Genomic DNA, 15,193 nt, shown 5'->3' with positions numbered 1-15,193 from the left:
ACCAGTAAAGGCCAAATTCAATATTTTTTTTATACAGTTACACTTTTAAGAATGAAAAGCCTGTTGTATTAGATGAAGTGCCCTTTAATATAGACCACATGGAGAATTCAATAAAACTGCAAAAATGTATGTCACATTCAATCTATACATTTCATGTGTAGGCTAATGGGTGTGTCTGTGTGTATGGTGTGAGAGCAACCAATGGAAATCTAGCCCGAGCTCTTTATTAGGCCCTTTGAAATGAAGTCAATATTGTTTCCTGTTAGGAGAAAAAATATAGAAGAATAACAAATATACACACCCATTACGCCCTGGCCTTTGTTCTGCCTCCCTGCTTGACATTCACCTCTTACCCTCTGTAACTGCGTCATAACTTCAGAAACGTCAAACGCCCAATCTAAAGCTAGCACATCCTTCTTTCTTGTTGCGTCTGTGGAAAAAATGTACCGCTTAAACATTGGTTGCTAAGGCCTGTTACAGCCCTTTGAGTATCAATAATGAAATATCAGATAGATTTGCAGGTGCTACAAAACTACTAATTGAAGCCTGTTCTCATTAACCAAGCAGAACTAAAGCGATTTCCAAGTACATTTCTCCTCTGTACTCTTACAGTACACTGTCTGAAACATATTGTGCACCATGCATGCCAGGCACTCATACTGTCAAACTCACACAAACACACACAACAAAGAATGCTTAATCCCAATGACTCATTGTGCTGGTTTGAAAAAACTTCTGTCCCTCTGCATGTCCCTCACCCCCAGCTGTCTGTCTGTCTGTCTCGTTACATAAGTCACACAGCCAGCATCATGTGAGCGAGCATGGAGAGAAGAAGGAAGAGAGAGAGGGACGGAGGGGAAGAGAGAGAGGGAAGGAGGGGAAGAGATAGGGAAGGAGGGGAAGAGAGAGAGAGAGGGAAGGAGGGGAAGAGAGATAGAGACAGAGAGATGGAGGGAGGGGAGAGAGATGGAGGGGAGAGAGAGACAGAGAGAGGGACGGAGGGGAAGAGAGAGAGGGAAGGAGGGGAAGAGATAGGGAAGGAGGGGAAGAGAGAGAGAGAGGGAAGGAGGGGAAGAGAGATAGAGACAGAGAGATGGAGGGAGGGAGGGGAGAGAGATGGAGGGGAGAGAGAGACAGAGAGAGGAAAGGAGGGGAAGAGAGAGCGAGAAGGAGGGGAAGAGAGAGAGGGAAGGAGGGGAAGAGATAGGGAAGGAGGGGAAGAGAGAGAGAGAGGGAAGGAGGGGAAGAGAGATAGAGACAGAGAGATGGAGGGAGGGGAGAGAGATGGAGGGGAGAGAGAGACAGAGAGAGGGACAGAGGGGAATAGAGAGAGGGAAGGAGGGGAAGAGATAGGGAAGGAGGGGAAGAGAGAGAGAGGGAAGGAGGGGAAGAGAGATAGAGACAGAGAGATGGAGGGAAGGAGGGGAAGAGAGATAGAGACAGAGAGATGGAGGGAGGGAGGGGAGAGAGATGGAGGGGAGAGAGAGACAGAGAGAGGAAAGGAGGGGAAGAGAGAGCGAGAAGGAGGGGAAGAGAGAGACAGAGAGAGGGGGGAAGAGTGAGACGGAGAAGGAGGAAGGGAGGGAGGGAGAGGACAGAGAGAGAGTGAACGTTCTTGGACTTGCATCTCTGATTCTACGATATGAGGAAAGGTTGTCCCATCAACAACGTGTTGGGAGGAGATGACAGTGTCATTAGTCATAGTTCAACTCAAGCACAAACAACTGGGTTGTTACACCAAATGAGTGCCTTTGCATCCCTTTGATATTTTAAGTAGACATTGTGCATCAATATTGAATTTTAAAAGCCTGTTATATTAAATGAAGTGCCCTTTAGTATAGACCACATGGAGAATTCAATAAATCTGACTAACTAGTGCCAAAATGTCTCTCTGTGCATCCTCTGTGACATCTAGGAATATTTTAACTCCAACATTTCTACAAGTTTCTTTAAATAAAAATATATATAAATAAATTCTCAAAAGAAACATTGAACATCTAATAGTCAAATCATAGTGTAAAAGTGGAGGCCTCCCGAGTGGAGCACTCTAGTGCCACTAGAGATCCTGGTTTGAGTCCAGGCTCTGTCACAGCCATCCGCAACCGGGAGACCCATGGGCTGTCCACAATTGGCCCAGCGTCATCTGGGTTAGGGGATGGTCTGTCCTGCAGGGATGCTCTTGTCCCATTGTGCACTAGAGACTCCTGTGGCGGGCTGGGTGCAATGCACGCTGACATGGTTGCCAGGTGTACAGTGTTTCCTCTGACACATTGGTGCGGCTGGCTTCCGGGTTAAGCGGGTATTGTGTCAAGAAGCAATGTGGCTTGGCTGGGTTGTGTTTCTGATGACACACACCTCTCCCAAGTCTGTACGGGAGTTGCAGCGATGGGACGAGACTGTAACTACCAATTGGATACCACGAAAAAGGGGTAAAAATAAACAAAAGTAGAAGAGGTTTGTAGTAACCTGGTATATTTATGTGCATTAGGGAATGTTATTCTAAGTTACAATTAAATACTAAAATGTACTTTTGTGTTCGGTGTCATCAATCTAAGATGCATTTTAAGCTACTACATATTTGGCGATGAGGATGAATATGGAGGACTGCTTTGGATTTGTTTGTCACGAATTCAACGGAGTGTTTGGTGTTGGATGTGAGACTCAGGTGAGCGGTGGAAGATTCGGAAGGATTGATTCCCTGGATACGGATAGGACAAATTATTGACTATGTGAGGGGAGAGAGAATCGGAAAAGATGGCAGGAATGTGAAATAATGGACCATAAAGCATCTGATCTCTCTGTTCCATGAACAAAAGCCAGTACCACAAATGGTCTCTCCAAGAGTTCAACGTTGGGCTGTGTGGCTCAGGGCCTACGAGTACAGAATAATTTACAAACCAGGTAGATACCATGGGAATGCCGATGCTCTGAGTAGGCTGCCCCGTTCCACAAATCATCGCTCAGGAAGGAGAAAATGACCAAGTCTTGATGATCGATGTGTTGGATGACACACCGGTGAACACAGCACAAATCAGCCAATGGACTTCAAAGGATGTGACGTTATCACAAGTGCATGAATTTATCCTGAAAGGATGGCCTACAGTGACAGAGCCTCAGATCATGCCTTACTACGCTTGTCGCTTGGCCTTGAGTGTTGGAGATGGTTGTGTTCTGTGGGTTCAAGAGTAGTTATCCCACCACAAGGGTGGGGTATGCTACTGAAGTTCTTGCACCAATCACATCCAGGTATGTCGGGAATGAAAGGCCTAGCAAGGTCATAGGTCTGGTGGCCAAAGATGGACCAGGATGTAGAAAATGAGGTTAGCCGGTGTACAGATTGTCAGAGTAACAGGAAGTCACCCCCCACCGCACCATTACATCCATGGGAATGGCCAGAAAAACCATGGACAGGGCTACATGTGGACTATTCTGAAACCTTCCTCGGGAAAATGTTCCTTGTGCTGATTGATTCTCATTCAAAGTGGATGGATGTTAACCCCGTGAACATGTCCACGTCGTACACTACGATTGAGAAGTTCAGTGTCATGAGATTGCCTCAGATGTTGGTTAGCGACAATGCTACTTGTTTTACAAGCACTGAATTCACAAGTTTCATGAAACAAAATGGAATTCCGCATATAATGTTGGCCCCTTTTCACCCATCTTCAAACAGATTAGCAGAACATTCAGTTCAGGCCACAAAGGATGAGGAAGATACAAGGGGGCAGCATTGAAACAAAGGTGTCCAGATTATTGTTTAGCTACAGGATCACTCCTAAAGCTACAACTGGGTTTTCACCTGAAGAAATGCTGACGTCAAGGAGGTTAAGGTCAACCTTGGATCTCATCAGACCAGACCTGAAAGTGAAAATACAAACAAAAGCAATGGAATCAAAAACAGAATCATGACAACAGAGCCACACTCAGAGGTTTCTCACCTGGAGATGTCTACACAAGAACTATGGGTTTGGTCCTAAATGGATTCCAGCTACAATTGAGGATTGCTCAGGACCAGTATCCTATACTGTGATCATCAGAAGTGGACAAAGACTAAGGAGACGTGGATCAGATCCGAGCTCGAATTCCAGTTCCATCCGTGGACATGGATCAATGCTTAAACGAGCAGGACAGGACATTGGAACGTTCCCCAGAGTTGTAGTTGGACAAACAACCTGAGATCAACAAGTCTCAACTTCCTGAGACCACCATTCCAGGATGACCCCTTCCTGTGAAGTCTCCACAAAAGGACTTTGTTTCACCATTAGGGGTGAAGTACTCTGAGACGTTCTATTAGAGATACGTCCGCCAGACTATTTTAGATCCTAAGGAGATCATGGTCGAAAAAAAATGTCATATAAAAATAGCATGTGGTTGTTATTAGAAAATCATCAAATGTTTAAGTTGGGTTATTAGCTTTAAATGGGGGAATGTAGTAACCTGGTATATTTATGTTTACCAAAAGATAGTTTTTCTATGTCTGCCATGTATAATCGTTCTTGAGAAAGCCGCAAGTAGCTTACGCCAGGTGCATTAGGGAATGTTATTCTAAGTTACAATTAAATACTAAAACGAACTTATGTGTCAGGTGCCATCAATCTAAGAAGCTTTTTAAGATACTGTTATACTCTTTTTTGGCCAATTTTGGGGTGTTTAGTGGTGGAAAACTGAGTGGCTCAAGCAATAACACATCAACCCTCTTACCCAACTTGCATTCAATTGCACCTCCCTGTGGTTCACAACAAACTTCCATTCCCCCTGCCACAAGGGAATTTATGGCTGATTTAAGATGAAATTGTCAACCCTGTCACGGTCAACCCTGTTACTTTATTTGGCACTTAATAGGCATTTAGTATAGTATTCTTATGTATTTAACCTCTTCAGATGGGAAAATGTGTTTTTATGAAGTTGAAAATGATTACAATAGATGGGTTTCGACCATAAAGAGAGAAAAAGTCAAGAACAGAAACAGGGGACCTGTTCTTATGAAACCAAGTGATGCTTTCATACTATTCACAATACCTTAAGTATATAGTGGACGTGTCAATATACTTGGTACCGGTAGTTTCATTCAAATACACTATATTGTCAGGGTAAACACTTATTCAATTATTTTCAGTTTCAGAGTGTGTACAGTACACTAATTAAAGTTGGTGTTTTGTTTCATATTGTAAAGACATACAGTACAGAATGGCGTGATTGATGTGTAAAGACAGTGGGTCCAAAATTCTAATGAAGCCAGAATATTATTTATATAACCAGGGAAGTCAGTTAAGAACAAATTATTATTTACAATGACAGCCTACCCCGCCCAAAATCGGACGCCACCCTATGGGACTCCCTATCAGGGCCGGATGTGATGCAGCCTGCATTTGAACGAGGGATTTGCTGTGACGCCTCTTGCACTGAGATGCAGTCTCTTAGACCGCTGGGCCACTCCAGAGACCCAGGTGTGAGTAATAGTGAAGGAAATGTTTTCGTGGGTAGGCAACCATGTTTGGCATGACAATGACCATATGATTTGGCAAGACAGTACAAACAGATCTGAGAACAGCCCAGTTTTTCTTGGTAAAACAGAGGAAGTAAATACAAGCAGTACAAAATAGAAATAATATCTGTTGTGCCAACAAGAAGATGCCGTATAACATTTCTGTTGTAACAACATGGCCTGTTATAAATGGAGTTTCTTTTACCAGCTTTACGGAGAAATAGGGAAATGATGCATGGCATGACTAATTCAACCGTTTTTATATTGTATATTCTACTAAATCAGGGATCATCAACTAGATTCAGCCGCAGGATGATTTTTTCTCGAGTGGATGGTCAGGGGATCGGAACATATTTACAAATAAATTGAGGACCCGCGGGCCGGCAGTTGGGAAACCCTGTACAAAATTAGAGCAGGAGTGCCGCATTCAGTCTTCCCCGAGGTCAATAGGGCCTCACTTTAGATTGATTATGTTTCCTAGCTGTCAAAATTAGCAAAAATCTCTATCCATTGCTTTTGGAATTTCCCCATGCTCCCTGACTGTCTAGCTTTCGTTCCGATGACGGTTATGAATCTGGGCAGAGTGAAGAGACTGTAGATGTAGGGCCATTATCATTTCCAAGGCTCAACCTTAAGGTTTGTCCACTTGCCTGGTGCAAGTTTTTAAAATCGGACAACCAGAATATATAGATTTCAGTTTTTTTAAATCACAATATCAAACAATTACTCTGATCAGAATTGGATCAGACAGCAGGGTAGTAAATTGCCTATATTCCTATTTGCTATAGCCTATTTCAATAAATGTTATATTTACAAAAAGCAAGAGGACAATGTAGACAGCTAAGAGTCACCAAAGCAGCGCAAAACATACAGTAGTAATCAAAGAGGAGTAATCATACAGCAGTAATCATACAGGAGTAATCAAAGAGGAGTAATCATACAGCAGTAATCATACAATAGTAATCAAAGAGGAGTAATCATACAGCAGTAATCATACAGGAGTAATCATACAGGAGTAATCATACAGTAGTAATCATACAGCAGTAATCATACAGCAGTAATCATACAGTAGTAATCAAAGAGGAGTAATCATACAGCAGTAATCATACAGGAGTAATAAAGGCCTAGTACACTAATTGAATCACTCATTTATGAATAAAGTGATTTATTAGGGGGTGATGCTGCACCCTCAACACCCCTAATTCCCACGGATATGTGTACTTCACTCATTTTCACTCACCCTTTTGACTTGTGATACAGACCTTTTTTGGGGCGGACAAGTGACTTTGGTAAACAAGTAAAAAATCTGTCCTACTTGTCCAAAGGCTAAAAAGGTTCATGTCAAGCCCTGATTCCTACACAGTTTCAATATTTAAGTAATTTCAATGCAGATTCAAAAATATATATATTATACAACAACAAAAAACATCCCACGGGCTGTGTGTTTGACACCCCTGCATTAGAGCAATCTTACCTTGAGTAATTGAGTAATTCTTCAAATCAAGCTTTTTATTGATTTTCATTCCTATTTTGATTACAATTTTATAATCTACAAATCAGTGGTGCAAGTGGGAAATTATTTTGTGTTGAACTGCTTTGTGATAAAATCAAGTCTTGCATTCATAAAGTAGCTAATGTGATGACTGCAAGGTACTATATGATCTGCCACCACAACGTTCCCCTAGCTATAGTATCATCCCAAATATACAATATACATTTACTGTGCATTCCATTAGTTAATAAGGAATATAATTATTTAGCTAACTGAATAATTATATGTGAGGAGTAAGATTTCACTCAAGTCCCCTATGCCATCTAAGCAAAAGTATTTTCACTCAATCCAGGGCACAAATATGACCTATGACCTATCACTAAACACAAACTCCCCATTCTAGCAATTATATTTCTATGGCTCTTGTGACCTCTAGCCAGCCTAACTGATCTAGGATCAGAGCTTGCCCTTTTTCTTCTTGGTCCTGGTCTTCCTCTTAGTCTTGGAGTCGATGATGAGCTGAGACTGGTGCTTCAGTATCGCCCTGGTGATAATGTCACCCTCATCGTCCCCGCTCTCCTCCTCTTCTGAAAGAGAGGGAAAAGGGAGAGGGATCGCGAGATAGAGTGTGTCTGTGTGTCTGTGGGTGTGTATGCAATTATGCGTCTGATCCCATCTCACCATCATATGGGTCCTGTCTCTGAGCCTCAGGCAGCTTGATGCGGGTGTTGCAATGGGGCAGCTTCCCCTCGATGCTGGCATGGAACTGACAGACACAAAACCACAGACACAGAGAGACAGTTGTTCTCATCATAATAAGATGTCAAAGGGAACATGTTAGTCAAGAAGATCTGTTTATTCAACCATAGGAGTTGGCTATAAAGCACAAAGATCTGCCTTAAAAATGTAAAGGCATACAACTTGAGACCAGTCAAAGCCAACGTCATTAGAGAATCCCAGACAGGCATTGCTACATCACAAGAGCTAACGGTGTACCACTACCCGTACCCTCTGACTCCTGAACAACCCGTACCCTCTGACTCCTGAACAACCCGTACCCTCTGACTCCTGAACAACCCGTACCCTCTGACTCCTGAACAAGCCGTACCCTCTGACTCCTGAACAACCCGTACCCTCTGACTCCTGAACAACCCGTACCCTCTGACTCCTGAACAACCCGTACCCTCTGACTCCTGAACAACCCGTACCCTCTGACTCCTGAACAACCCGTACCCTCTGACTCCTGAACAACCCGTACCCTCTGACTCCTGAACAACCCGTACCCTCTGACTCCTGAACAACCCGCACCCTCTGACTCCTGAACAACTCATACCCTCTGACTCCTGAACAACCCGTACCCACTGACTCCTGAACAACCCGTAACCTCTGACTCCTGAACAACACGTACCCTCTGACTCCTGAACAACCCGTACCCTCTGACTCCTGAACAACCTAGAACCTCTTGACTCCCGAACAACCCGTACCCTCTGACTCCTGAACAACCCGTACCCTCTGAATCCTGAACAACCCGTACCCTCTGACTCCTGAACAACCCGTACCCTCTGACTCCTGAACAACCCGTACCCTCTGACTCCTGAACAACCCGTACCCTCTGACTCCTGAACAACCCGCACCCTCTGACTCCTGAACAACCCGTACCCTCTGACTCCTGAACAACCCGTACCCTCTTGACTCCTGAACAGCCCCTACCCTCTGACTCCTGAACAACCCGTACCCTCTGACTCCTGAACAACCCGCACCCTCTGACTCCTGAACAACCCGTACCCTCTGACTCCTGAACAACCCGCACCCTCTGACTCCTGAACAACCCGTACCCTCTGACTCCTGAACACAGTGTTCTCAAACACACACCAGGGGGTGACTTCAAGGTGGCCGGCTGGCTGTGACTCGTTAATAATCAAGATCAAACACCTAATGGCCGTATTTCCATCCAGGAACAGATAAGCTATTCAAGCACCAGTGCACAGATTAAAGAACATGGTCTGTATGTAGCAACTAGTCTGCCTGGAGTGGCTGGCAAAAACCTTAGCGAATGGACGGAAAATAAGAAGATGGTTTCAGGTCACAAAGCTTTACAGGACCTATTTGAGTAGATGCTCCATGTACTGTCTGAAACACCTGTCTGTCTCTACAATACCACATTCACTGTTGGGAGCAGCAACCACCGAAAAAATAATGAGTTTACACATGTGTACTGTCAAATTGCCCTGGTCTAAGGGGCTTTTCCATTCATTCAATTTCTATGGCAACAACAGTCAATGTTTAACGAATAAGGAAGAGTCGTATCTCTGATCCTCTCCTCTATCCCCTTCATGATGGCAGCCATGTCCTTCCCCTCTCCCTCCCCTTACCCCCACCTCTCCTCCTCCCCCTCCTCCTCACCTCCTCTTCCTCCATCTCCTTCATGACGGCGGCCAGGTCCTTCCCCTGGAGCTCCTCCTGCAATAACAGCAGCTTCTGCTCTGACTGGGACAGCAGTTCCACCACGTACTCCTCTGAGCCGGGGGGCAGCTGGGGCTCCAGTCGGTCACCCTGGAGGAGGGGAGGTGTTTGAGGACACAATTGACGTAATGTTTCTGAGCACCTTCACATTTATTTACGAGGTTTCAACTTGATCTAAAGAATCTGACGGGTCTCAGGTCAGTGTACATTATATTGTTAATGGGGTCTTCTCTGTACCAGCTTGATGTGCTGCAGTTTGTCAGATAGGTGTTCCACCCCGGCCCGGACCGTGTTCAGGGTACGGGTCAGCCAGTCCAGACGCTCCTTGGCGGCGTCACGGCTCCCCTGCTCCGCCTGCAGGTGGCGCTTACAGTCCTCCAGCATCTGCTGACCACTGTAGAAGACAGTAAGAAATATCCATCAGAATGACTTTACAGACACACTCAACTCAACACTAGGAAGGGAACCTTTCAGACCAACTTCTGTTCCACCACAAGTCTTCTCCCACAAGTTCTCCCACAATTTACAATCTTCAAGGATCTGTTCTGAGGGTCACTGTTTTAATAAATAATACCTTCCATTGAAGGTGTCAGCATCCGCTTACAACTTCTCTGGTCTGCTACATTTGCTGTGTAATCCCTTACCCTTGACCTCTAACCCCTGCCCACTGACCTGGAGAGCTTGGTCTCCCCGGAGTACTTGATGTCCTGGAAGTGTTCCTGCAGACGGTCCCTGTCCTCCTTCAGCTGTACCAGGGTTCTCTGGTTCTCCTTCTTCAGATCCTCCAGGTGCTGCTGGGTGTCTCCCTGGGAGATGAACCTCTCCACCACCTCCTGCATAGGGACATGGAGATGGATCACACACACACACACACACACACACACACACACACACACACACACACACACACACACACACACACACACAGATATAGATTAATACACACACACACATACAGATATAGATTAATACACACACACACATACAGATATAGATTAATACACACACACACAAATATAGATTAATACACACACACATACAGATATAGATCAATACACACACAGATATAGATTAATACACACACACACACAAGTAGCTGAAAAACAAACAACACTTGCATACACACACATGGATACAGTAGGTGCATAGACAAACTAACACACATGTACCACGCACACACTTGCATACAAAGACACACAAAATGAAAGAATCATATAAAATGACCTCCTCTCCGTACCCGTGTGTCAGTGACCCCCGTGGCCTCCTTGATGCGTCTGAAGGCCTCTTCGAAGGTGGAGATGGCCCTCTCCTCCTCCCCCAGCCCGGTGGCACTGCGCTGGGCGTCGCTACTCAGCTCGTCAGGCTGCATGGCTGCCCGCTGGGCCTGGAGGGAAGGGGGCAGACGTCAGGACATTTACTCTGTAGACTAAGTGATATGTAAGAAGTGTAGATATATAGCTAAATAGAATGGACACAGCACCTCATGTTATATTCCTTGATATGGGTACACCCAGTGCCGCGTCTCTAGGCATAACACAACATTTATTTAGATTTGTTTTAGGAAGTCAGTCGGGGTCTTAACTTACTGTTAGTTACAATAGTAGAACACACAAGGTGCAATTTTGAAATGTGGTTGTGTATCAGCAGTTTTTCTCTTGTTATGTCAGTCACTGACAGTCACTCAATTATCCATGTCAGCTGACATGTTAAAGATTGTTAGGTCAGTTGCTATCTAAACATTGTAGTATTCCTGGCTGAATTACTGACCGGGCACGCAAGGCACCTGCCCAGGACGCCAAAATTAGTAGAATCACATATGTTTTAAAACTGCTAAATGTTCTCTCTGCCCCATGGAAAAACATGTAGAATTGCAGGTCATTAACTTGACAATTTTCCAAGAGGGTGGCCACTGAAATGTTTTGCCCACTAGGTGGTGGAAGCCCCCAACCAAATCTCGCATAGGGCCCCCGAAATACTAGAAACGGCCCTGGGTACACCCAATATGGCAGCCGGTCCAGCCATCATGGAACGTTGACTTGAATAGGAAAATCCCTTCTTGTCATTGTTATTCTATGGATGTAAGTGTAGAGTGGTGGGGACCAACCCTTCTCTCCACTCTCTCAGCCTGAGCCTTACGGTCCTCTGCCTCTTTCTTGTAACGGGTGAGGATACACTCTCTGTCCTTCCTCTCCCTATACACCTGTTCTTCTTGACGCTGCAGCTCTGCCTGAGAGAGAGAGAGAAAGAGAGAGACCAAGAGAGTCAATTAACTACCGTTTTTCGTACAAACAGCAAAGAAAAGCATTCAACTCACAACAAATAGCCGTAAACTCAGACAGCTGGACTTTACACGATGGACACATCGATGACTGTAAGGTGATGCATGAGGGGAGAGATACGGGACAGTCCTCAGTTACAATAATAATACCCATGCTGGTCACCTTGGCAGTGTCTTTGGAGAGGCGTGTGTATGTGTGCTGGTCACCTTGGCAGTGTCTTTGGAGAGGAGTGTGTATGTGTGCTGGTCACCTTGGCAGTGTCTTTGGAGAGGAGTGTGTATGTGTGCTGGTCACCTTGGCAGTGTCTTTGGAGAGGAGTGTGTATGTGTGCTGGTCACCTTGGCAGTGTCTTTGGAGAGGAGTGTGTATGTGTGCTGGTCACCTTGGCAGTGTCTTTGGAGAGGAGTGTGTATGTGTGCTGGTCACCTTGGCAGTGTCTTTGGAGAGGAGTGTGTATGTGTGCTGGTCACCTTGGCAGTGTCTTTGGAGAGGAGTGTGTATGTGTGCTGGTCACCTTGGCAGTGTCTTTGGAGAGGAGTGTGTATGTGTGCTGGTCACCTTGGCAGTGTCTTTGGAGAGGAGTGTGTATGTGTGCTGGTCACCTTGGCAGTGTCTTTGGAGAGGAGTGTGTATGTGTGCTGGTCACCTTGGCAGTGTCTTTGGAGAGGAGTGTGTATGTGTGCTGGTCACCTTGGCAGTGTCTTTGGAGAGGAGTGTGTATGTGTGCTGGTCACCTTGGCAGTGTCTTTGGAGAGGAGTGTGTATGTGTGCTGGTCACCTTGGCAGTGTCTTTGGAGAGGTCTTTGGAGAGGTGTGGTATGTATGTGTGCTGGTCACCTTGGCAGTGTCTTTGGAGAGGAGTGCGTCACTGTTCAGGACCTGCAGGTCCTTCAGCTCCTGTCTCTGTCTCAGGATCTCAGCCTCTAGTTTATCCAGCTGGGACTGGAAGGTCAGGCTCTCCTCCTAATTATAATATATGCCAATTAGCACACGCCTTTCTCCAAAGCTACTTACGTCAGTGAGTGCATACGTTTCCGTATGGGTAGCCCCAGCGGGAATTGAACCCACGACTTAGCCACTGAGCCACACAGGACAAAAATGAGACATTAGAGTAGGTCGTGGAAAAGGATTCAACTACCCAAAGAGCACATTGGAGAGGGTATGTAGGCATGGCTTGGTTGCATAAAGTTAAATGTGGGGCGAGCTGGCGAAACAGCACAAAGAGATCTGGAACCAGGCTAGGACTAACCTGTAGGTGGGCCTTTAGTTTCAGATAGCCTCTCATGATGTGTTCAGCCTCCTGGCACTTCAGCTGGGCTTTCTTCCAGACGATTCTCCAGCACCTGCAAGTTCTGGAAGACGACACACACACACACACACTTATAGACGGTTGATTGATCCTGAGCTGGGCATGCTAAGTGTTTGAAAGGTTTCTGATTGTAGATAAGACTGGCTAGAATCAGAGGGGTGAGGCAGCGTGGAAGGAAAGAGCGTAACCTTTTGGGGATGCTCCTCAGCTGCCTTTCCTTCACTCTGTGGACCAAGGGCAACACATCAGTCACCTCCACTATATTCATACCACCATATTCACTATTTTTGTGTGTGTGTGTGTCTGTCAGTCAGTCTGTCAGTCAATCAATCTGTCAGTCAATCAATCAGTCAGTCAGTCGGTCCTGCACTACATAGAGAATAGGGTTCCATTCCAGTGGCATCCTCTGCTGCACTGTTTGTCTCTATATAGTACCTTGGCCTCCTCGCTGCGTCTCTCCGTGTCTCTCTCTGGTCCCCTGTTCTCTGGCTTCATACTCTGGTACAGTGTCTGTAGGTCCTCCAGGCGACGACGGTACGTCTGGGTGGTGTGCTTTAGAGCGTTCAGCTTCTTCATCTTGTCACACACCTTCTGGTCCAGCACCTTGAGAGCAGCCTGCTCACCAGAATGCAAAATAGATCATCTTGATTATCCCCAATGGGCAATTTGCATTACAGATAATAATACATCACAATAATACATCAAAATACACATACATCAAACTAACATAGCTATGTGTTTGCGATGTCCCCACCTTCCCTGACATGTTTCTGAAGGCAGCTTTCTCCATGCCTCGGCTTTGGAAGGCCTCCTTTATCACCTGCTCGTCCCCCTGGAAGAGAGAAAGAAAACGGTCTGTAACCGGGAAGGACTACCTCAACTTCCAAAATGTTTTGTTACGATGTGCACTAATGAATATGACCCTGCACTCCAACATTCTAACAGGGAAAAACAACCTGGGAAGTACAAGCTGAGCATTTAAACCAAAACGTCTTTGATAGAATAACCGGTTTTACTTACAGCAAGAGCGTTAGCCAACTTCTTGTGTAGTCTCTTGTTCTCCTGCCTCAGCTGAAGGATAGAATTCCTGTTTTTCTTGATGCTTGACTGAGACATTTCATAGTATGCACTTCTGTCGCCCTCTGTTGGGCGAATTCACAAATTCGTTATTTCAGCATCCTCTGACTGACTTTTGGCCTTCTCTTAGTCTTATTCAAAGAAACAGGGAACTAGCTGTTACATAAAAAGTTGAATGCCATTTATATTTTTGTGTCCCAAACTGTTCCCCATTACTCAGGGGGTGTTAATGGCTGGAAAGGTAGGCTAAATATCTCAACAGACATTTTACTATTTCTAGCTAAGCCCATTTTGCTGGCAACATAGCCTACACATCACCTGGCCTTGCAAAATGATTGCAACAAAGTAGCTAGTAGTTAACGTTCTATCTTTCATCATAGCTTCATGTGGCCATACATTTCTCAGCGAGAGTAAATTAACCTGTAAGTAACCTCACAGATGGAGGTAACGTTGAATCTTTAGTATAATGTTAGCAAGATAGCGCTAATGCAAAGTCTGAATTTGCTATTCAACATGGCGTTTACACACACAACTAGGCCTAGCTAGTTAACAAGCATAAGTTACCGGTTCTAGCTAGCCTGCTGCAAGTCTTAACCTACCAAGAAGTTGAATTTTCCTCTGCAGTTCTGTTATTTGGTCATGAAGGGGCGGCTTAATGGCCTCGGCGCTGAACGGCATTGTCAGTGTGCACTAATCACAAACTAATAGTCGACTTTAGAAGTAGCTAGCTAGCATTAGATGCAAACTGACGCACTTTTAGGTAGTTTTGTCCTTGTATGAGCAGAATTCGCGTGAAAACACCGTCGTTCAGATGGCCTCTCGTTGCCTAGCAACATGTACACTGACTTCCCTATCAGGTCGAGGCTGGAGACCGAACGAACCTGGAGAGCAAACCACAAAGCAGCACCGACTTGACTTCAGCTCACTTTAATTATGTATTTTTCTAGACACAATAACTTTAAATAATAATTTAGTATGTAGCAGTAAAAAAAAACTTTATTATTTACAACACATCCTGTTACAAAAACACACGTTTACACAATCCTTCTCTTGAAAATGAAATATACAAAAGCTTGCATTTGAGGTTA

The 15,193-nt window shown here is 45.0% G+C and overlaps 1 protein-coding gene across 1 annotated transcript; it reads right to left on the bottom strand.

The window, feature by feature from the left end:
- Positions 1 to 5,230: 5,230 nt before the first annotated feature.
- Positions 5,231 to 14,975, bottom strand: LOC127932331 (outer dynein arm-docking complex subunit 3-like). Its single transcript, XM_052527888.1, is given in 14 exon segments — positions 5,231 to 7,564; positions 7,659 to 7,743; positions 9,381 to 9,530; positions 9,678 to 9,834; positions 10,113 to 10,273; positions 10,678 to 10,824; positions 11,545 to 11,667; positions 12,557 to 12,682; positions 12,969 to 13,040; positions 13,042 to 13,071; positions 13,464 to 13,643; positions 13,783 to 13,860; positions 14,049 to 14,170; positions 14,705 to 14,975. Coding segments are annotated over 14 exon segments (1,641 nt in total). The 5' UTR covers positions 14,784 to 14,975; the 3' UTR covers positions 5,231 to 7,433.
- Between the last annotated feature and the right edge of the window lie 218 nt (positions 14,976 to 15,193).

Source organism: Oncorhynchus keta, chromosome 10, assembly GCF_023373465.1.
Source record: "Oncorhynchus keta strain PuntledgeMale-10-30-2019 chromosome 10, Oket_V2, whole genome shotgun sequence".
Classification (NCBI taxonomy): domain Eukaryota; kingdom Metazoa; phylum Chordata; class Actinopteri; order Salmoniformes; family Salmonidae; genus Oncorhynchus; species Oncorhynchus keta.
This window is presented reverse-complemented; position numbering and strand designations above follow the sequence as displayed.